Here is a 21,404-nt window from a genome sequence, read left to right as displayed (position 1 = left end):
CAATGCTCCTAGTAACAAATATTGGTATTCTGGTCTTGCCTTATGGCTGCTTTCTGTTCAGTTGGTTAGGAGGGACAGTATCCTTTCACAGGATCAGATTACCCCTTGGAAGGGCATCTAGGGTACTCTATTTAGAAACAGATTCTCACGTCTATAAGTCCTTCCAATTACATTAAGTAACAAATCACAGAAGCACAAGAACTAGAACTATTTTTTTTTTTTTAAATAGAAAATTTATTATATTGGCTGAAAATATTTTCACATAGTGTTCAACCAGCTATAAATGAACAATCCAAAGCTATTCTGAGACCTGATGAAAATCTATTCAGCTCCTCCCCGTGTGAAGAAATCCAGGCCCTGGAGAGAAGTCTGAAGTGTCCAGATAGCCCGGATTCCCCACTTGGTAAAACAATTCTTACTTCCTCTTGTACCTGAAAGAGATGATCCTTGAAATCACATTGCACCAGCCTACCTCAGTGATAAATAAGGAGCAGCACAGTGCTTTTACTAGGCAATGCTCTCATGCTAAAATGCAGACGTATGCTACCACACAGACACTCTCTTTGATTTCTCCCAAACCCTGCAGCACCAGATTAAACTGCTGTAGAAGCATCAGATGTCGTAGAAAGGGCCTTTCAACCATTACAGTAAAAGGAAATCAAGAAAAACTTGAAAGAGAAACTATACCTGGACTTGGATTTAAAGTTTCCTCCTTTCCTACGTTGGGCCATACCCAAGCGTTTCCGATCCTCAAACGATGGACTGTTACAGAGAGAAAAACAAGGAAATGTCACATGTACTTATAGAAAGACAACCTGCTCTATGCCATAAAATAACTGGAATGGATCCTTTTACCCAGTACCCTGCAAACTACTGCTGAGAAAAGTTCAGACACTATGGAAGGTCTATGCTAACATTGCTGCTCAGCCATTACCCTGCACGATACTGCTTCAGAGCCTTCCTGCTTGTGTTGGTAAGCTCTTCATCAAACACAGACACCTTTTTCTTCCGCTTGGGGCCTAACACAAGGAGACAATACAATAGTCAGAACATTGGCTGTAATGAGAAGGTCAGAGCATCATCTTGTTCACTAAAGCCCAGTATTTGTGACCACACCAATTAGCATCACCATCAGGAAAAGCAATGACTCTCCCCTTCGCAACTGTGTGCCCTGGCCAGCACCAGCAGCCTTTCCTTCTGATTTGGTGCTCCCCACTACACAACTTAGTTCATTTCACCCCTATGCAACAAAGCAATTGACATAAGGTTTATCAGCTGTGGAATAGAACTGCTTTCTCCACCTTTTGGTGCTGCTGCTGGTTCCTCTTCTGGCAAAGCTCGGGCCCGCTTCAGTCGCCGATTTCTTTTTGCCAGCCGCTCAGCATACATTTGAGATTTCAAGATTTCAAACTGCGACCTCTCCTCTGGCTAGAAAGTGTAAAAATGTACATTTACAGCAATGAGAGGTTTTGCTGAGGAAAAAACAAAGAAAATCTACTCCAGGGTCCCATTTACCCATAATTGTACTCACTGTCATTTGGACTTTTCTCTGTGTGTCCTGCATAAATTTCTTCCTTTTTTTTTTGCCTCGTAATGCTAGGTCAAACTCCTGCAGTGCTTTAGCCACTGGAGAAAGACAGAGAAAAGCATGGAATAAAGACCTCTCAAAGGATAGAGCACATTCTACTTGCAGCTACAGAATTTAGCGTGCCCAGCACTGCTACAGCTCACGTTTTTCTTTCTTCCTCTCCTCACGGGTCTGGAACCAGCTCCGCTCCACACCCTTGGCTGCAGTCTCCTGTTTTCCTTCCTCCAACTGCTTCTTTGCCTTATTGATCTGAAACAAGTCAGACAAGATGTAAGCTCATGGTTGCCAAGGAATATCTACCAATTTCCCTTCTAAATTATGCAGGTTAAGCACACGAGGGTCATCTTCTCATTTTGCATTACAGACTCCAGGTCAACATCCTACAGAAAACCTACCTGGGCCTCTGACTGCTGCATTTCACGTTCCTCACGCTCCAGGCACAGAACTGCATACACATCTTTCTCCAGATTCTCAATCTTTTCTCGGAATTTCAGTATGACATCTGAAAAAGATCCAGCCTGAATTATATCAGACAGCCAATTTAATGTCCACTTTTACTGTTCAGCATCTCTTTTAGAGTCTCTTCTCTGTACAGCAACATTCCTTGCCTGTGGCTCTCTTTTTTAATCTCTGTGCCTACCTTGAGGGAGAATTCTGGCTTTCACTGGTGTTTTGGCAGACTTCACAATCTCCTTCAGCATCTTCCGCTCTTCCTCACCCACGAGTGAAACTGAGCGACCAGCCCTACCTGCTCTTGCTGTTCGACCCACTCGATGAACATAGTGTTTGGTGGTGTTGGGCATGGTAAAATTGATCACCTATTAAATGAAGTGTTAGTAGGGAAATTACATTGAAGGACTTGTTAAAAATATCAGCGTTGCAAACACTCACTGTTTTAACACCTTCTATGTCAAGTCCTCGCGCAGCCACATCTGTAGCTACCAGAATATCAATCTGCTCATCCTTAAAACGCCTGAACACAAACAGCAAATATATTAGCTATGAATACAGAGATTCACTTTTTCCCTAAAACTTCCAGCTTTTAGCTACTTTGTTCCTTCCCACGATGGCCCAGTAAGCCCAGTAATACCTGAGTGCTTCCAGTCGCTGTGCCTGGGAGAGGTTCCCATGAAGCTCCCCAACCCGCAGACCCATCAACCCAAGCAGGATGTGCATACGATGAGCTTGCTTCTTTGTCTGGGTGAAAAGCATCACATGATCTGGGAAGGTCCGTGTCAGTAGAGCTGAAAGAAAGTCCTCTCAGCAGCCTGCTTCACAGTCACCCACCGATTCCATCTTTTCCTTGGTCATTGCTCACCTGACACAATGGCCTCACGGTCTCCCTCTCGGTTGGGTCTGATCCGGATGAATTCCTGCCTCAGGAAAGGGGCAACATCTGTGTTGCTGTTCACAAAAATTCGGGTGGGATTCTTCAGGGAAACAGAAGCCAAATCCTTCACCTATCAGAAAACATTGAAGAAAGAAGTTCAATGCTTTCTGGTGAAAGATTTAATAGACAGCCATCTATTCAACCATCTGCCTGAGCATGTTTCCCAGCAGCCTGTTTTACCTCCTCTGTCATTGTGGCAGAGAAAAGCATTGTCTGACGGTGCTTGGAACATAACCTGATTATTTCCTTCATCTGTTCCTCAAAGTACTCATCCAGCATCCTACACAAGAGAAACACAGCGAGATCATACAACTTTATCTAGTGCTAGTTAAGAACCATTACGTAAGGCAGGGTCACAAAGATTGCCCTACATCCTGGGAAAAGGAGAAGAAGAAGCTGCCATCACATTTTCCACCGTTCTGTCTAGCCTACCTGTCCGCTTCATCCAAAATAAGCACTTCCACACTGCTCAGGTGGAAAGAGGGACAGTTGTGGAGATGATCAATTAGTCGCCCAGGAGTTGCAATAAGAATGTCTGGCCCAGAGCGCAGAGCTGCTTCCTGAGTCTTCACATCTAGGCCACCTGAAAGAGAGCAAACAGACTGCTGAGTCTGTGAGCAGGATCTACACAGTTCATCTTCCCAAATACCCTGACAAATGGGAAAAAAGCACAGATTCATTACACATTCACAACTGGAAGTGCCCTCACCTTTTCTTTTGATGGAAAACAACAAAACCAACAACCAAAAAACCTGCATAGCATTGGAAAGTGAGATTTTGAACTCTAGCACACCTTCTAGAAGCATGTTTGCAACAACCACAGTGTCCAGTTTTAGAGCACAGCATTTCCAGTTCGACACAGCAGTTTGTAGTGATCTGTGCAATTCACGTATGCAACTTCATACTCACCTACAGCAAGGCAAGTTGTGACACTGCTGAACTGCGCCAGCTGTTTTGTGACAGAATGCACCTGAATACCCAGTTCTCGTGTTGGCACAAGAACCAGTACCCTCGTTATTGGGGCCTGACGAGGTTTGTAAATCAGGCGCTCAAGCACAGGCAAGATGAAGGCAGCTGTTTTGCCTACAGAAGAAAAATTAAGAAGAATTACCAGGAGTTACTGCAAACACTCTGAATTCTCCACGTCTCATGGCTCAAGCCCTCACCTGTACCAGTAGCAGCACAAGCACAAATATCCTTCCCCAGAAGACCCACTGGGATACAAGCCTTCTGAATTGGAGTTGGCTGCTTGAAACCAAGAGCTGTGATTGCCTTCAAAGCAGACAAAACAGTTTAGTGCTGTCTCTATTCACTTCTATTGAGGCTACATCTGGAACACTTTCTCCACTCAATATGGCTCAATAACAGCCATAAAAGTGGCAAAGGACTGGACCACCTCCCAAACTAGAAAAGGTTTGAGAGAGCTTACTATCATACCACACCCCACCTCATTTCCTTTTCAGAGAGGTTGCAAAGAGAGAAGCAATGCAACGGCTTTGAGTGGCGGAAAGAGACTGTCCAACATTCTTTATAGCAATACATGTAATAACTAAACTAGATAAATACCTTAAGCAAAGGTCGGGAAAGATTCATGTCCTGGAATGACAAGCTATCATCATATTGAGAAGCATCTTCAAAAAAGCATTCTGCTTCCTAGAAACAGCAAGAAAAGCAAAACAAGAAAACCACACTCAGCAACACAGCATGCAGTCACAGGGCTCTGGTTTGCTCTGTGACCTACAGTTCATTATGCTCTTCCAGAAGTTATACTGACTGGACAACGATCTGGTGCCATTCTCTCTATCACTTACTTTTTGTCCTTCTTTTTTTGATCTCTTCCTTTCCTTCACTTTAATTGTATCTGCAAAGAATTACAATAGGAATTTTAGTACAACTAAACATATAACAACACATTCTGTGTGCTCTCATTTGGTACTTCTTGCTTATAAAAAGTTATTGATGAAAAAGCCTCAGAAATATAGGCAAGAGTGGAGTAAAACACCAAGCAAACCTCCTCATTCAAGAACCACCCCAACAGAAGTACCAGAGCTACCATTCAAAATGAGCTTGACTGATCACAGAGATCTGCAGATCTCACGAAGTGAGAAATTCTTGTTCATCCCCACCAAGACTTCATTAAAGATTGTTCTCCAGCAGATCAGTGGCCTGCTGTGGTCCATGTTTGCTCTACGTACCTGCTTTTGTGAAGATAGTTTCATCATCCAATGAGTACTGGGACTCGTTGTCCTCTTCTTCCTCTCTACCAAAGTCCTCACATTCCCTCTTTTCAGACTGATTATCCTCAGTTCCTGCATCGCCATCTTTCACTTTTGCTTGCTTAGCTTCTTTTTCCTGGATAGAAGAATAAAACAAGCCAAGTGGATAAAGTGAAACGGGCAAAGAAATGGAATGGATGATGTGAAATGGGTAAAGAAGGAAACTTTACTCCTCTACGAGCTTTTTTGGTTTGTTATGAGCCCACTCACACCCACAGCTTCAACGTAAGCGTTAACAGTTCTGCATACAACAAGGCCAGCAGGTGTGGCTGCAAACTGACAGCTGCAGCTCCAGCACCGCGTTCGGAGAGACCAAACTCATTCCAGACCGCGCCGCAATGTGGCCCTTGGAGGAAGCCCGACCTGAATCTTCCTTTTCTGCCTCACTTTCTCAATCTTCTCATCCAGCGTGGTAGCCGATCTCTAAGCAGGAAAATAAAGGCGAGGAGATGAGAGGAGACCGGGACAGCAGGCGGCGATCCGCTCCCGGCCGCAGGGCTCACCTTGCCGCGGAGCTGACGCAGCGCTGCCGCCCAGGCGCCCTCCCCGCCGGCCTCCACCTCGCCGAACACGAAGGCGGAGCTGAAGTCCCCTCCTGCCGCTCCCCGCCGCCCGGAGCCCGGCGCCGGCCGCACCTCCTGCAACGACACCCGTGAGCGACCGAGCCGAACCGAACCGGCCTCACATCATCCAACCCAAAGTGAACCGGCCCGGCCTCACCTCTTCATCCTCAGAATCTCCCGACTCGGGCTCCTCGGGCCCCGCGTCCCCCTCCGCGATGGTGCCCACCAGCCCCAGGCTGCGCAGCATGTCCGCCCCTCCCAGGGATCCCGCAGCACCGCGTGGCCGCGCAGCAGCGCCTGCGCACTGGGGCGGCACGGGGCGCAGGGAGCGGCGGCTCCGCCCCGGGAAAGGGAAACTGAAAGCGGCGGCGCTGGGAGGGTTGGGGGCTGTCGTTCCTACGGCACGTATCTGCTATTTGCAATTCGTGGGCTCGGCGGAACGATCTGGGATTTTTCAGTGGCTTTCTCTCAATCCCCCAAATAGGTGGATTTTCCCCTTTGGGGGACAAATCGATTTAGAAAAGTGGCATTGATGCCCAATAGTCATCTTAATTTACGGCTCAATTTTGTGCACGATTACTTTCGTAGAGGATTGAAATTCAATGTTGTGTGCTCGAATGCTTTGTACATTCTCAGAGTGATGCCGTGCAGGCATGCAAGCCTTCCTGGCTGATAGGAGCAGCAGCACAGCGAGGATGGGTTTGGGGATGTAAGTGAAGCATGAGGCACAAAACACCTGGAAATGTAATGGAGCCCAATTTGTGTTCCTTCATTTGCTCCTGCAGAAGGGGACTCTCAGCTAACTAGAACTCAGCTAACTAGAACTGCCTTCCCTGGCATAACCCTCTCAGATGGGCAACAATGAAGATCTTTTCTTACTGGATCGGTCCTTTTGGGAGATTTCTTTTGCCACTGTCTACATCCCAAAGTAATGATTGGCCAGCGATAACTGCATTTACATCTATGAAACAAAAATAATTTCAAAAAGTGATAAAACCAAAGTGGAAGGAGCTGCTGTTTGCATAGCAGCATGACTGGCAATACCAGTTCACCCAATAGCAGCACTCCAGAGGTCCTAAGAACATCATCAGTGTCAGAAGCAATTCTCAGTTGCATTAGCATCCAATTATTTCCCAACCTGCTGTGGTTTATGATTGATACGATTGTGTTCATAAAGAGCTGCTTACCACTCCATTGGTAATTGTTCTTCTCTCTCTTGATATTTGATGGCAGCCCAGCAGATCATTTCATCAAACATTCTGCTTCTTAAAAAGGTGTTGAAGGCTAAGGAGAGCGATTGGCAGTACGTAGCAGTAAGTTAAAGGTGTTGAAGAAAGCAAGGAAGGATACAGCATGAGAGGGGAAAAAAGATATCTTTGCAGTTGTACAATACACTTTATGGATATATTGATAGGCTCTTTGTGTCATCGGTTCAGTCTCTGCAGCCACCACACAGCCTCCTTCTTAAAAGTAAACTCCAGGTCTGAAAGGAGCTTTCTGATTTAAACTTCTCTAAGTCACAGTCGGCTCTTATCTGATCAAACAGATTAGACAGATCATTTTACAGTGGGTTGAGGTGATAGGCTCCCAATTTATTCTCACTTAAATGGTAAACATTTTACTTTTAAATATGAGTACATTTAAAACACCGCATCAAATCCCTTTTAATTAACAGAATTTCAACTTCACTTCTACAAGTTGCTGCCAACACACGGATTACTTGTGTCGCAGGTGTGATGGCCTCTGAGGGAGGCGCTGATCTCTCGCTCAGTCGATGCAGGCTGAAGCCCGAATATTTTGATTCCTGTGCCCGTTTTAAACCTGGGGCAGCATCCTGACCGAGGAACCACTAGAGGGCAACGCGTGACCGTGCCTCGTCTGAAGCGGGGCGCAGCGGCCAAACGGAAAATGAGGCACGAAGTTAAATAGGAAAGCTTTTACACGTATTTCCAAAGAGTTCTCTTTAGTTTTGAACCGAGTATGTTAGGCCGAGATTTTAGCATCTCCGGCATTTCATTTTGCGCATCAGTTTCTCCGTGTGAGCAATTCGTACATCAACATTCACTTCTTGCCATGTGAGGATGTTTACAGCCATCTGAAGTGCAGCCTGGAAAAGACCGGGGCTGCAATGAAGGTTTTCCCCTTAAGATCAAGAAAGAACTCTTTGGTCCACGGTGTTGTGTTGAACAGACGTGCCTTGCTTCCCACTTAACACCAGGCAATTTGCTTGACTCGTGAGAGAACTATTTGTCAGCATTCCTCCTTCTCTTTTTACCTATAAAGCAACTGTTCCATTCTGTTCTCTGATGCACAGGGAATTTTCCTTCTATAAACCTTTTAATTGAGCGATGTCTTCTGGCTTCTTCCATAAGATTTCCCTACTCAGCTGGTGGTCTGTTCACAGTTCTCATCTGCTTGTCTTAAGACAGAATTCTCACAGTGTAAAACTTTCTGTTTGAAGTGGGATGGCAACATTCCTTTTTAATGTCTCTTCTCTCTGTCCCAACACGGCTTGCCTCTGGCTGGAGTTCTTACATGTCTGCAGGGAAACTACTAATCCACTTTGAAAGAGAGTGGATATTGTATTATACAGAGATCTCAAGTCTTTTGTTCCCAAATAAGTTTAATTTCTATTATCATTCTTGGGGGAGGGGGAGGAGGGGGGGAAGTCTTATGTTTAGCTGTCATAAGAAACTGTAAATAAAAATTCATATTGAGATTAACAGTGAAGTTCTTGATTCTTTCTGAATGTCACAGGATTTTGGGGGTAATTTGGGAATTAATAGTAGGATTTTTTTCCCGTTTAGAAAAGAGAGATGAGAAAAGTCAGTAACAATTTTTCTAGAGCTTTAAATGTAGCGAAATGACAGCAAGCCCTGAAGAATTTCCTAACTGGGTATTTAGCCTTGGTCTAGTCGCCTAACTATGGTTATATATTTGTAATGTCATTCTACTTCCTTTTAACCCAGTCTGAGACAGTTTCACTGCATGTTTTATCAAAAGCATCTAATTTTTCATACATCTTCTGGAATAACTAAGCTTCCTAGATGTTTCCTATTTGATTGAGAGCCACTTTTCGTGTCAAAGAAAGCTGTACATATCTAATCCTTCAAGATGAGCGTTCCAGCTACTTCTTCCAAGTAGGCACTGATTTATCTGGTTTGCCATAGTAATTTTGCCTTGGAGGAATTAAAAAACAATGCATCAACGCTGTTGGTCAATTGCAAAACTGCAGCAATTTGCATTGGCTGATAATCTGTTTCCAAAAGGTGTTGTATGAATCTTCGCTTTCACTCTTGGAATAGTAAAGGCAATAGCAATGTTATTTTTCCACTTTTGAATGTATTTTGCATTCTGCAACGCAGAAGGCAGTTCCCAGTGTTTCATAATGATGGGAAGTTGTGTCCTGCAGGTGTTATCAAACACAGTTAACCTCAGTGAAGTACCTTGAGTGTGCTGTTACTGGTGTGACTGGTTTGTGCTGTGGGTGATGGAGAAGAGTTCCTGATAAGGAAGCCTGCAGGCAATAGGGGTAGAAGACCAATGTCAACAGCTCCTTAACTAGCTGACAGGTCTTTATGCCCAGTGTGCTGCTTCTTGTGCTTTAATGACTAGTCCTCACCTGCTACTTTTCCTTTTGACAACCAAGTATGTTTAAAGGCAATTCAAATTGTGGAAAGTGACCAATATACTTCAGCTGCAAGCTGGGAGACTTTTCTTCATGTTTTAAGAGACTGTTTGTTCATAATAGCTGAATCATGTGAGTTAGAGAATATGGACCCTTTCTGCAAGAATACTGATTATGTAAGAAATATTTTGACACATTCCCTCTTTTTTAGGGAGTATCCAAAAGAAACAAAGCACCGACTCAATACAAAAACCCAACGATGGAAAAGTCCAGGTTAATCAGAATGTCTTAAAAACATTGGAAACACAAATCTGTGTGAAGAGTGTGTGAACACTTGGCAAGACTGCGAGCTTTTGATACGAGGAACATGTTAATGCCTGAGGATTTGATATTGGCTTCAAGAATGTCTCAGTCATCAGTTCTGGATATTGAACCCTGCTCTTTAAGACTTATTTCTATTGTACACAGTCTTCTGCAATGGCACTTACGTGAAGTTTCCACTTAGTATTAATTTAGCTACGGTGGGAAGAGAGAAACAAAGAAATGCCCCCAGCTAAAAGTGACTGGAAAATGGTTGCCTCAAACCTGGTGAGGGAATTGATGTCATGCTGTGTCTGTGTCCCTTCTCTTGTGGGGTGATTGGAGATGAGGAAAGCAGCTTTCTTTTGTGAGAAAACATCACTCTCTGCTTTGTGCTGCTGGAGAAAATATTTTCTGTATTTAAGTAACTTAAAGATCTGCAGTGTCTCCATATTTTCTGTTTGAATCGTGGCTGGGCCCATTGAATTCTCATTGGAAACTTATGAAATGGCAAGAATTGGAAACAGATTCTTCTATATGGGAGAACTGTGGTAGTGATATTCTGAATACACAGCTTGGGAATCTTACAGTGAAATAGGTGGGTGTTTAATTGAAGGAATGATGGTTGGGTGAAACAAGAAAGTTAAGAAGATGGATTTATTTCAGTGTGTTTCCTGTAATGATCTGTTGTGGGATCTAGAGACTGTAGGCTTTCAGTATTCATGGTGCTCTGGCCTGGATACTGTAAGCGTTCCATAATTCTGTTGTCAGTGCTGGAAGTGCAAATAAAGCTGTCAGAAGTGAAGGCTCGCGGGACTTGTCGTGCCCTGCCATGTGTTTTGAGGACTGATAAGTCTGATTGGCAGCTGTAGGTTGAAATGGAGATGGTTGGGTTTTACACTCTGGCACTCAGCCTGACTTCAGAGCGACATGCGGGATGTCCTTACATTTCCCAGAGCAGCCGAGGCTGTTCCCAGAAGGAGCTCCAGCACAAGGAGTTGTTCAGGCTGGGGCAATTGGCTGCTTGAAATGCTTTTTTCAAACAAAGCTGAAGTCCTTCAGAGTTTTCTGAAGCTGTATTTCTCATGGTGGCTTTTTAAATTGGAAGTAAGGGAGGAGGCCCAAGGGTGCCCTGCTCTTTCTCAGGTTGTGCTGCTGATCCAGATTTCCATACAATGACAAATTTAACCAGCATTCCTGGCTAATAAGATGTAATTGCACATCTAAAGCTAAACAATTTCCTTAAGGCACCAAATGACTGATGCTGCCTTTGAGTCCTTTTTTATCTCATTTTGTCCTGGGAGCAAAAGTTGATATTCCTTAATGTAAGGATAAGTACAGCAGTGTTGTTAAATATACCCCAGGACTTGGTTGTGCTGTGTTATGGTAGTAACCCAGTATGCTGTTTGTTGGCATTACTAATGCCTCACAAGAACAGAGTGTGCTTTTACCTATGTTTGGTGTTATTTTCTCAGCTGCTGCTTTTCATTTAAAATCTCTCTTCAATCATCTGCGATGCTGCTGCTTTTTCTGAAGGAACAAAACACGATGCACTTCTTTGATTAAATTCAGTTGTTATATGCATAGCTGACAGGCTAATATCTCATCCTATCATACTTAAATAAACATCTTTTCCTCCCATCAATTTCTCATAAATCCTATACTTGTTTTGTATATCCAGAGGAGTCCTTTTGAACCTTGCATTTATTATTTTAAAATATGAGTGCATGTTTATAGGGGACAGAGATATCTTGGTAAGCCATTTTGGTTTAATTGATTTCACATGAGAGCCATGAGATCAAAACATGCAAACACAAATTTTCTGGCTTCATGTTCCATAGAATTGAGATGCAGGAGGACAAGCTTTAGATCGTGGAGTTGAGTAACTGTTTTTCTATTTTGTGTTGTATACAACTGAATTATAGACTGTTGTCTCAGTGACCTTTGGAAAAATCACAGAACCAAATTCTTTTGGCTTATGAATTGCTATGCAAATGTAATTATGTGTTGCGCATTCATTTTTTTTCCCCTCTAGTTTAAATGAACATTATTTACTTATTACTCTGTTATGCTTCAGGTTAGGCCGCTGGTACTACATTTGGGTCAGTAATTCCTTTCTTGCACAACGACATGCACTTCAGTGTTTACTAAGGTTTTCCATGCTATGGCATCTTCCCACAGTGTGAGCTTCACTTTTTGTAGTTGTTGCTAAGGATAAAATAAAGCTGTAAAACAAACCAATTGTGATTAGCTATAAAAATGCTGCTGTGAAAGAATGCAAACAAGTATTGACCCCTTCATTTCTCTCCTCTTTGTAAGGCTGAGACAGGAGGAAATTAAAAAAAAAAATCCATATTGTCCTCATGCCAGTTGCTGTACAAGTTGACAAAATATTTAGACAGCTTGTTCCCAAGAAAATACACATGCTAGAAAATCAGATGAAAGTTGTGATGGATCTGATAATGAATATATACTGAGACCACAAATCACTGAAGGCATCCAAACAGCTGCCCAGCCAAACAAGCTGCAGCACAGAGATGAGCAGTGGGTTGAAAATGCCTGGTGTCCTTCTACCCAACACATCTTCCATCAGCTCAAGCTGGCTGGAGCTGCTCGTCCTTTCCCTGTAAACAGCAGGAAATCAAGAAAAACAACCCCACGGTTGTTTAACTGCAGGGGAATGGCATAATCCCTTCTGGAATGTCCAATAGGGGCTGGGGTCTGGAGGCAAAGGGAAACACTTCTCTGGTTTTGTTTCTTGAGTATTTCTTTCAATGCAGCCTTTTGGAAATCCCTATTTTTCCCACCATCAAATCTACTGTTTTGTGTTCTTTCTTTTTTTATGAAATGATTTGCTTTTAGTTGAAAATCTGTAACACTGCAGCAAGAAGAAACCAAGTTCCTGAACTTTTTGCTCCATCCATGTAATTTTTCTAATTTTTTTTGGGGGGGGGTGAAATTTCAGTGTTGAAACGCAATGCTGTTCTCTATGTAACAACGTTTGTCTTTCAATATATTCCTAACTGAAACATAAGGCAATCATATCTCTCTTCTCTTTATTTAAAGGGACTGCAGAGGAGGAAAAGTTATGAAATCTGTCAGTTACACGCAGGTCTGTTGTCACAGCACCACATTTACCAGATTTGGGACTTTGTCACTTCAATTATGGAACACAATTTTACTATGTAAACAAGTACCATACAGCTTGTGGCTTTTGCTGTAATAATCTTTTGCTCATCAAACACCGTGCATCTTCAGCTCCCTATGGGATTTCCACTGCCTTAATGCACAAGTATGTCCAAATATTCTGGTTAGGTTGAAATGAAAGAAAATGGATCTGGGGTCTTGGCGATTCCAGGGCTGCTGCTGTGTGACATGACCTTCAGATGCCATAAATCACAGACCTGTAATGATATTTAACTCTGTAGGCCTGAGGTTAGAGATACCTCTGGATTTTTTTCCCTGTCCTTTAAAAGACAGTTTTTAATTTCATTTAATTTAGAAGAACTTTTAATGGCAGTTTCAATAAGATTAAAACTCTGCCAATTGCAAATTTATTTACAAAGAAAGGCAGTTGTGCTCCATTCCTAAGACTTGTTTCACTTGTGTTGGAGTGCCCAAATTTTGTGTTTTTTTTCTTAAATAATTGAGTTTGGATGTAACTGAGAAAGTCCTTCCTTTCTGCCAACACATCTTCTTCATGTCTGTTGGGTTTTCATTGTGTCCTTTTGTGTTCTTTCCTGTCCAACATTCATACTCTGCACTAAGAGGAGAAAATAGTGTAAATCACGTTGCACTTGGCAGTACAACAGATGCTGATACAAGGTACAGTCATATCTCCATATAGAGTCCATAGAGTCATGGCTCCATAGAGTCCTATCTCCATGGCACATGGATAAAGCCAAGGGAGCACTGCCCTTCAGTCCTACAAAGGAGGCAGTTGTAAGTTTGGGTTGTAAGTTGTAAGTAAGGCAGTTGTAAGTATGGGCTCAACTGCTGAACTGTGGTGTTTGACCTCAGCCTGACAGGACGTGGGCAGTCGCTCAGTGTCACTCAAAAACACATCACTTGTGACACTCATCTCTGTGATTTTTGGCTTCCTAATCAAAACTGCTTAACTACTGGATTTTTGTGGTCTGATATCATGAGAAGTCTTGGAGGCACTGGAGGTGGCTTACATTATGGCTGATCCTCAACTCTTTTAACTCTTCAGTATAATCTTGACTCTGAGGTGCGGTTGATTGGGGTTGCATTTTCAGTGTCAAACTGAGAGAATGACAGCATGAAGCAGATATTAAGAAAATGAAAATCTGCCTTTGAAAACAAGCAGTGTTTTGCTGCACGTTTTCTACAAGATGTTCCTTTTTCCTTCCTATTCGTTAGCAGGATACTTCAGGCCAGCTCAGCTGAGCTCAGCTGTTCTTTGTCACTTTAATTACAGCAATGAAATGGTTGAACTCCCTGTGTGTTTGAGAAGGGAAAAAGATTTTTAATATCCTGTTTAACCTTTCACTACTTTTAATATTTCCCTGCATGGAAGTTAAGTGAAGGCATCTGGCATGTTTCATCTCGGTAAATAATTGTACTTCTCTTTGACATATTAATTATACTGAAATCATGACTACTATAAAATTTAAACAGGAAAGAAGCTTCGTTCCTGATCTTGGGAACTCAGGTTTGCACAAGCAGACTTTCACCTCTTTACTTCTTTGGAAATAAGTTAAAATTCACCTTGGAAATTGTATGTGTTGAATTAAGAAAAAAGACGAATACAAGAAAGCCCAGAAGTGGTAGAGTTCTATTTTTCTTCTATGACTTCTATTACTGCCCAGTAAGACATAGACAGCAAAAAGTTTATAACAGCTCCTCTAATCTTGTAAGGTCCTGAAATCTAAGGTGAATGGCTTTCTGTGTGGCTTTGATGAACTGCAAAGAATGAGTATTTCCTTGGATGGGCAGTGCCACATTAACACTGTGGTAGCTCACCTAAGCAAGGCAGCTACTTTGCAGAGTGTGTTGCTAATGTGTTGATGCAAGTATGGAAGATGCTTTCCTCATCCACCTTAAGGATCTTTGAATGCATTGCTATGCTTTGAGATGTAGTTTTCCCTGCTTAAGTAGAAGCATAAATATATTTAATGCCATAATAGAGAAGCCTTGTCCATATGTGGGTAAATAGACAAAAAGAAAGACTGCACAGCGCGCATGAAGTAAATCACTCTCCAAGCAAGCACCCGGAGCTCAGTTTTTGCTGTGAGTGGTGTAGGTGTTTTCCCTCCCATGCTGTGGGCAGTAATGTATTCTGAAAAAAACACAGGATCAAGAAGATGAGTTGCATAAATCTGCTCTTTTTGGAAAGTTTGTCGTTACCATTGCAGTGATGATAGCCTTTGTGTCGCGGTACTTTTGGAGCAGGCGGTACTTTTGGAGCAGGCGGTACTTTTGGAGCACTTTTGCCTCTCTAACAACCATGTTTCTATGAAGGAATTATGAAGCCCAAATGTAGACAATTAAGAATGCTTATTTGGAGAAGCTCAGTGGAGAAGAATTGGTGAGGACTGCTTTGTGAGATGTTTTTAGTACCTTCTTGTCTAAAAGACTGTGAGTAAATGGAAATTCATTAGCAAACATTTTTGTCTGTGACATTAAGCTTAGGGCTTAAGGAAGGCTTCAGGTTTTTAATACACGTTTCCAGGAACACTGAAAAATAAGGATCGGCAGCTTTCTTACACCACAGGTCGGCGGTTAGTCTGCAACGCAGATGCTGAAAAGCAAGCTTGAGCCAAAGGTGGTCTGTCCTCAACTGTTGCTTTTGGCTTGCTGTTGATGCAGGCTTAACTGAGAATGCTCAAAATACTTCCAGGTCCGTTATGTTTCCAAACTCCTTGGTACTCAGGAGAACAACTGGGGAGTGGTTAATTGAGGGCAAGGGAGCGCTGGGCTTGGTTGTTTGATTTGGTTTGGGTTTTCTGGTGTTTGTTGTTGTTTCATTTATGCAATCTAAAGGTATTTAGTGTTTCAAATTTACTCCTGGAACTCAAAAACTTCGGTATCAAGCAAGGCGTTCTGCCACATCTTAAATCCAGGGTCTGAACTTCTGAATTCTAATAAAAGTAACAGAACAGACTTAAGGTGAAGAAATTCTTTGCCGTGTTTCTAAAACTTGCCGAATACCAGTAGTTCATAGCAATTTTCTTGTTGAACACGTGTCTGTGAAGAACATGCTTCTAGGTTGAGGAATTTGGGTAGCTTTAATCCATGATGATTTCTGTCATAGTCCTACAAACAAAAGTGCTTTTTCTTTTAGGAGCTGAAGATTTTCCACTGTATTACTGCTCGGTGAGTCTCTTTTCTAGGACAGCATGTGTAACTTGAGAGTTTTACACTAAACTGCACCACAGCTCCTGTTGTCTCTGTTGTTTGTGTAGAACAAGGTAGGATTCACTGTGGAGGCAGTGCACAAGGTGTTGGAAACGCTCAGCTCTGCCTTAATACAGCTCCTGAAGGTTGCGGTGGGAATGGCATGCTTGCGTTTGAAGACAGAATTTCGCCTTGTTTCCGTCACCGTTTTTTAAATAAAGTCGGATTTCCATTTCCCGACTCCGTTGTCCTTGCAATGGCAGCGGGTTTGTGTGTGGCTTGCAGCCGGCGGGCGAGCAGTCAGCCGTGCCGCTAGGTGGCGGTGTTGGGTAGGCTTAGCTGGGGCTAGCGGTGCTGTGCAGGGATTGGTGAGCGTTGATTGTTGTCTTGTTTACGTATCGTTGTGTCTAATGAGCAGCTTGGTTTGTTACCGCCCCATTACTGACGGCTTTCCTTCTGCTGTTGAGGAACAGATTTCTTCCAATTGCCCATGCCTTATGGCGATTACTGAAGCGCTGCCTCCTTGTTTGACATGGTGTTCTGACATGGTGTCGTGGGAGCCTGGAGCAGAGGAATATTGGTACGGAGGTTCAATCCCCAGTGCCATAACATCAACATCCACCTGTGAGGGGAAGCTTTTGCTTCCCATTTATTTTTGCACATTAAAACTGCAGTTGTTGTTCTCCCAGAGAGTAATGTTCCCATTTTGTATCTCTTAAGAGATTTTCATATTTTCCTTGAATTTATCAACGTTTATATTGTCAATGTCGACAAAGGTAATAAATAATGGAACTATTGTTGCAAGTGCTTTTGTATTTTGAGTTATACTTCAATTTGTGCATCTCTTTAGCAAGCAGTAGCTCATTTTCAAGAGACACTGAGGCTCTGTACTGACTTCCCTCAGGTACAGGGAAGCTGAAGGCTGCTTTGTTTCAGAGCACTGGAGGTAATTGCTTGGTGACAGACAGAGCTTAACATGTCTGAAGTGCCTGAAGGGATGAGCCAATGAACTGCAAAAATTACCAAACTGAATAAGCAAACAGGGCCTGGCCCCAAGCCTACATTTCAAAGAGCCTGTGTGACCTATCAGCTAGTTCTGGGATCTAGCATGGGAATTCCTGTATTACATAACGTGACAAAATTAGGAAGGCTCTCTGTTACCCACTGAGGGTACCCGCAGGGCATGCCGAGTTACAGAAAGCATATGTGACATGCTATGGAAATATGGCAGGGAGGAAGAGCAAAGCACCAGCTGGTTTTCTGGATGCATGTCTGCCGGCTGCTCAGAGATGCAGGCATGGTGTGCTGTGTGCTTCAGTGTGATGTGCTGTCTGTTTGGTGACAGCCTGTGTCCACATGCATACAGAGGTGGTCCAGGCTGACTCAGTGCAGGTGAGGGTAACCCAGAGCTCCATGACATACTGCCTATTTTGTCTGCCACGTGTCATAGAGGCTGCTGCTCAGTATTTTCCATGAGGCATCCAGGTTGTGAAATGGCCACATTCAGTCCTTTAAAGGATCCATCAGAGCATATTCTGGGGAGGAACTGGGCCTGGAGGAAGAAAGAAAGTGAGGTTATCGTTGATATGAAAGGAGAAGGAATTTAAACATCACAGTGCTCTAAAGAACTGTTTCCTGGGCTATCAGAGCTTGTAGAATAATTTGCTTGAGCCCCTGGCCCCAGCTGTTCTTTCTGTGTTGCATGCACAGATTTCTTACAGCTATGGATTGCCAAATGCATAACAGCAGGAATATTCCCAGCACCAGCATAATTAAGAACACTTACTTTCAAAGAAAGTATTTTATTGAGGTGTCAGGTATCTCCTGAGGGGGAAAAAGATCAGGGTAATAAAGTGTGGATACTTCATTAGTGATGAGGCATTTTTTCTGAGAAAGAACTTCTCAAAGAAAAAAGGGGAAAGAGTGAGAATCTGAACGTGAACAAAGATAATGTAATTAACAGGCTTGGATTAAAAAAAAAAAGAGAGGCTGAATTAAAGACCTTAAACATGTGGAAAATCTTTTTCAGATCTCCCCCACCACAAAAGAAAAAGAAATTTTCTCTAAAATGCAGATATGAGATCCAGGAATGGAGAAGCAACTGCTGGTGCTTGGTTGGAATGATAGCTCACTTTTCTCCCTGTTTTTAATTTAATTACCAATCTCATGTAAGATTGAAGTAGAGATGAAAGAAATAAAGCTGAACACAACCAAAATCAACTAGCTTGCGTCCTCCTTTCTACTGCTGAATACCACACAAGTTTTGGGGGCTGTCTCAAGGCTTCCCAGAGATCCCAGTGATTGAATTATTGGGTATTGATCCTGACATATCAGTTTCCATCACATTTCTCCAGGAAGCTCTTTCACCTTGGATCAGCGTGCCAACCATTAGCTTGCTCCGTGTCCATCATTCAGAAGCACTCCCACAGAGTGTTGTTTAAATGCAACTAAATCACTGGATGTTGTTACACAACAGGATTGCCTGAGGTTATGTGTAGACTTTGAAAGTGATTATAATGCAGTCTAAGCTTCTGATATTCCTGTCTAGTGTTTCTTTTTATTATACTCTTTCTGTTTGTCTGAAGTGGAAGAGATTATCTGTACTCTAACATAAATCTTCGGAATATCCTACTGCATGAAGGTTATGGGACTGAGCCCTTATTTTTCTGTGGAAGAAATAACTTCTGAACCAATGGCTGCACTGTGACACTGCTCAGGTTCTCTTACTTCCCTTGTGCTGCTGTGAAGCTGGAATGGGCAGCATTACTTTCAGTAGTAAAAGAGAAGGCAGCAGCCTGAGCTATTGCCAAAAATACCAGTATTGAGAAACTGAGAGGTACAGTTAGCCAAGAAAATTATTTTCTTGTAGCACAGGGAACAGCAGATCTTGCAGAAAAACTAGTCCCAAACCTTTGGCAAAATGAGGATTCCCAAAGCACTGAGAGTTGTGGAACGTAAACATGGCAGCCTGATGATAGCTCTCAAATTTAGTGATACGCTCCTTGAGTATCTATTAGAGTAATTTGAGATGCAGTCTAAATTACAGCATTCTTTATTCTTGTTCTATTGTAATTTTCTCACCCTCATTTCTTCCTTCCTCATTTGGTTTGGATTGGACCGGGTCATAAGAAATGTCTGCCTTTCCTGTTAGGCATAGATTGTGTGTAGGGGGGAATTCATTGTGGATGTTTATTCTCTGTATACCAAAAATGAGTTAGGACAGTACTGCAATGGGTTTGAAAGCTCTTTGGCCAATGGAGGCATTATGACCTTCATGTGAAAGACTCCATAGTTAGTAATTCAGCATGGCTGTTCTTCTGTCGTGTCCATGCAGGTTGTCAGTGATATCATTGTCAGCAGGTGCTTTTATCTGTAATATTTCATTCTGTAGGCTTGGATTCACTGTTACTTTAATTCTCTTGTCACGATATAAAATAAATCAATTGGACTGCTGTGGCACAGCAGGTTTTTAGGGCTCTCCTAGGAACTGCTCTATTTCTGGTGTCAGTGTGGTGGTGATGCTGGTGTCAGGACCAGGCCCTACAAAAGCTCTGAGCTGTTTAACAGCTGTTATCTTACGGCGGGTTTGGGGGACTGCTGAAAATCGCATCACTTGTGTGAGCCTGACTGCAGGGACAGATAACAGATACGTGCTTAGATCATCATTTAGGTTATGTGAACTCCTTTGGTGTAGTAGATGACAAAAAAAGGAAAGTATTGACTCAGATCTGTAAAAGACACGTGGATATCTCCATGGGAGACCTTTGTGCGCCTCAGTCAATATTACAGCTCAAAATAACTGAAAAGAACTACGAATTTCTTACTTGAAAAAAAAAAGCTTTTCTGGTTCTGGTCTGAAACTATTGAAATACCAGGAACTTCTGTGGAGTTTTAGTGATCAGGGTAACTTTTTTGAGTCTTCCTCTCATTGAACAGTACCAGCAGTTCTCACTGGAGACTGAAGGTTTGTCATACAGTGCCTCTAGGGGTGTCGTGGTGATCAGCAGTCAAACATACCTGAATTAAGTAGTCTGAATAAAATCATTATTGTTTATTGAGCGACCTACCGAATGGCTGGCTGTATGTAATCTTCCAGAGGGAGCTTCCTCAATCGCCCCGTGCTGTCCTTGCTGCCTTCAGTTCCTGCAGAAGCAATCAGAGCCAATCAAAACATCTCAGCACAAAGTATCAGAATTTTATTTTGCATTAATCCACACCAAGCTAGCTCTTCTCATGTGCTTGTTAATGATTCTCAGTAGATTAATCTAAAACCAGGAAGTGTGAAAGAGCAGGAACTTCTCCATTTTAAGACATCAGGTGCTGGAAAAATAAAAAAGCACTTTTCTACAGACTTGTTGAATAACTGTATAAATTGGTGTTTTTTGTGCATAACACTCAATCTTTCGTAAGTGTTCTTGCTTATTGCTTTCTTAATGAATACGCTGCTCAGTTATGAGCTGTGGCGAGCCTTTTGGTTTTAGGAGGGGCAGGTATTGTTACAAACGCTGATGGTTTTGGTTCAGCTCCAAAGTGAAAATGATTAACCCAGTGGTGGTAGTTACGTATACCATTTTATATATATTTAAATCTGTTTTATTGTAAGAGTTGTTTGTTCCAGATAGAAGGGTGGAAAGTGCATCCGTGACCTGTAACCTAATCAACCCTTTAGAGTTCACAGTGGCAATCAAGTCATGGAAAGAGTATATGTATGAGGAAAGATCTGTCTGTGAAACTCAATGAAATCTTATTGATTTGGTTATAATGCTTTGTAGGTTTTCTCTTTTCACAGGTCATGTAAGATGGGTTTCTGCCACCCTTTTGGCCTGATAGTATCCTTATCACAAGAAGGGTCTTTGCAAGTCTTGTTTGGCAATTAAAAGTAACTAGTGGTCTGTCTACCCTACACTGGTCAGCACTGTAATAATTCCTAAATGAGTTGCCTTGCTGACCCTGCTCCGTCGTCTTTGAGGTGCCCCGTGTAAGCCTGCAGCCATCACCTTTCCTGGGGGTGAGCTCTGTGTTGTGCTCATTCCAATCTGGGGCCTGAGGCTCCAATCCTCTGCTGCTCTTGATCTCTGCAGCAGGTCAGGTCAACACCTGCAGTTCCATTTTCTGCATTATGGCACAAATCTTGTTGCTGAGAAGCAATATGTTACTTGAAACAAAGCACTTCAGAAAAAGCAATTTTTAAGAGCAATCAGTCTTACACATCTCCTCATCCATTTAAAGCTGTGTGCAATGCTAGGTGGTTTTCAACAAAGTGAAATCATCCCTTGTGCTTCCCTGATTGGAGCCGAAC

General features: G+C 42.7%; 1 protein-coding gene across 1 annotated transcript; it reads right to left on the bottom strand.

The window, feature by feature from the left end:
• Positions 1–236: 236 nt before the first annotated feature.
• On the bottom strand, positions 237–6,125 carry DDX27 (DEAD-box helicase 27). The gene is made up of 21 exons (XM_048962782.1): positions 5,975–6,125; positions 5,758–5,892; positions 5,618–5,677; positions 5,174–5,330; positions 4,790–4,839; positions 4,545–4,631; positions 4,145–4,250; positions 3,888–4,061; positions 3,411–3,561; positions 3,159–3,258; positions 2,907–3,048; positions 2,679–2,832; positions 2,480–2,561; positions 2,229–2,406; positions 1,984–2,090; positions 1,732–1,837; positions 1,532–1,626; positions 1,302–1,428; positions 935–1,019; positions 688–762; positions 237–431 (listed from the first exon to the last, which is right to left on the bottom strand). Exons 1-21 carry the CDS (start codon positions 6,062–6,064, stop codon positions 416–418), a joined length of 2,277 nt encoding a protein of 758 aa, XP_048818739.1. The 5' UTR covers positions 6,065–6,125; the 3' UTR covers positions 237–415.
• Positions 6,126–21,404: the final 15,279 nt, after the last annotated feature.

Source organism: Lagopus muta, chromosome 16 (genome assembly GCF_023343835.1).
Source record: "Lagopus muta isolate bLagMut1 chromosome 16, bLagMut1 primary, whole genome shotgun sequence".
NCBI classification, from domain to species: domain Eukaryota; kingdom Metazoa; phylum Chordata; class Aves; order Galliformes; family Phasianidae; genus Lagopus; species Lagopus muta.
Note: the sequence above shows the minus strand (reverse complement) of the source record. Positions and strands in the feature narration are given on the sequence as shown.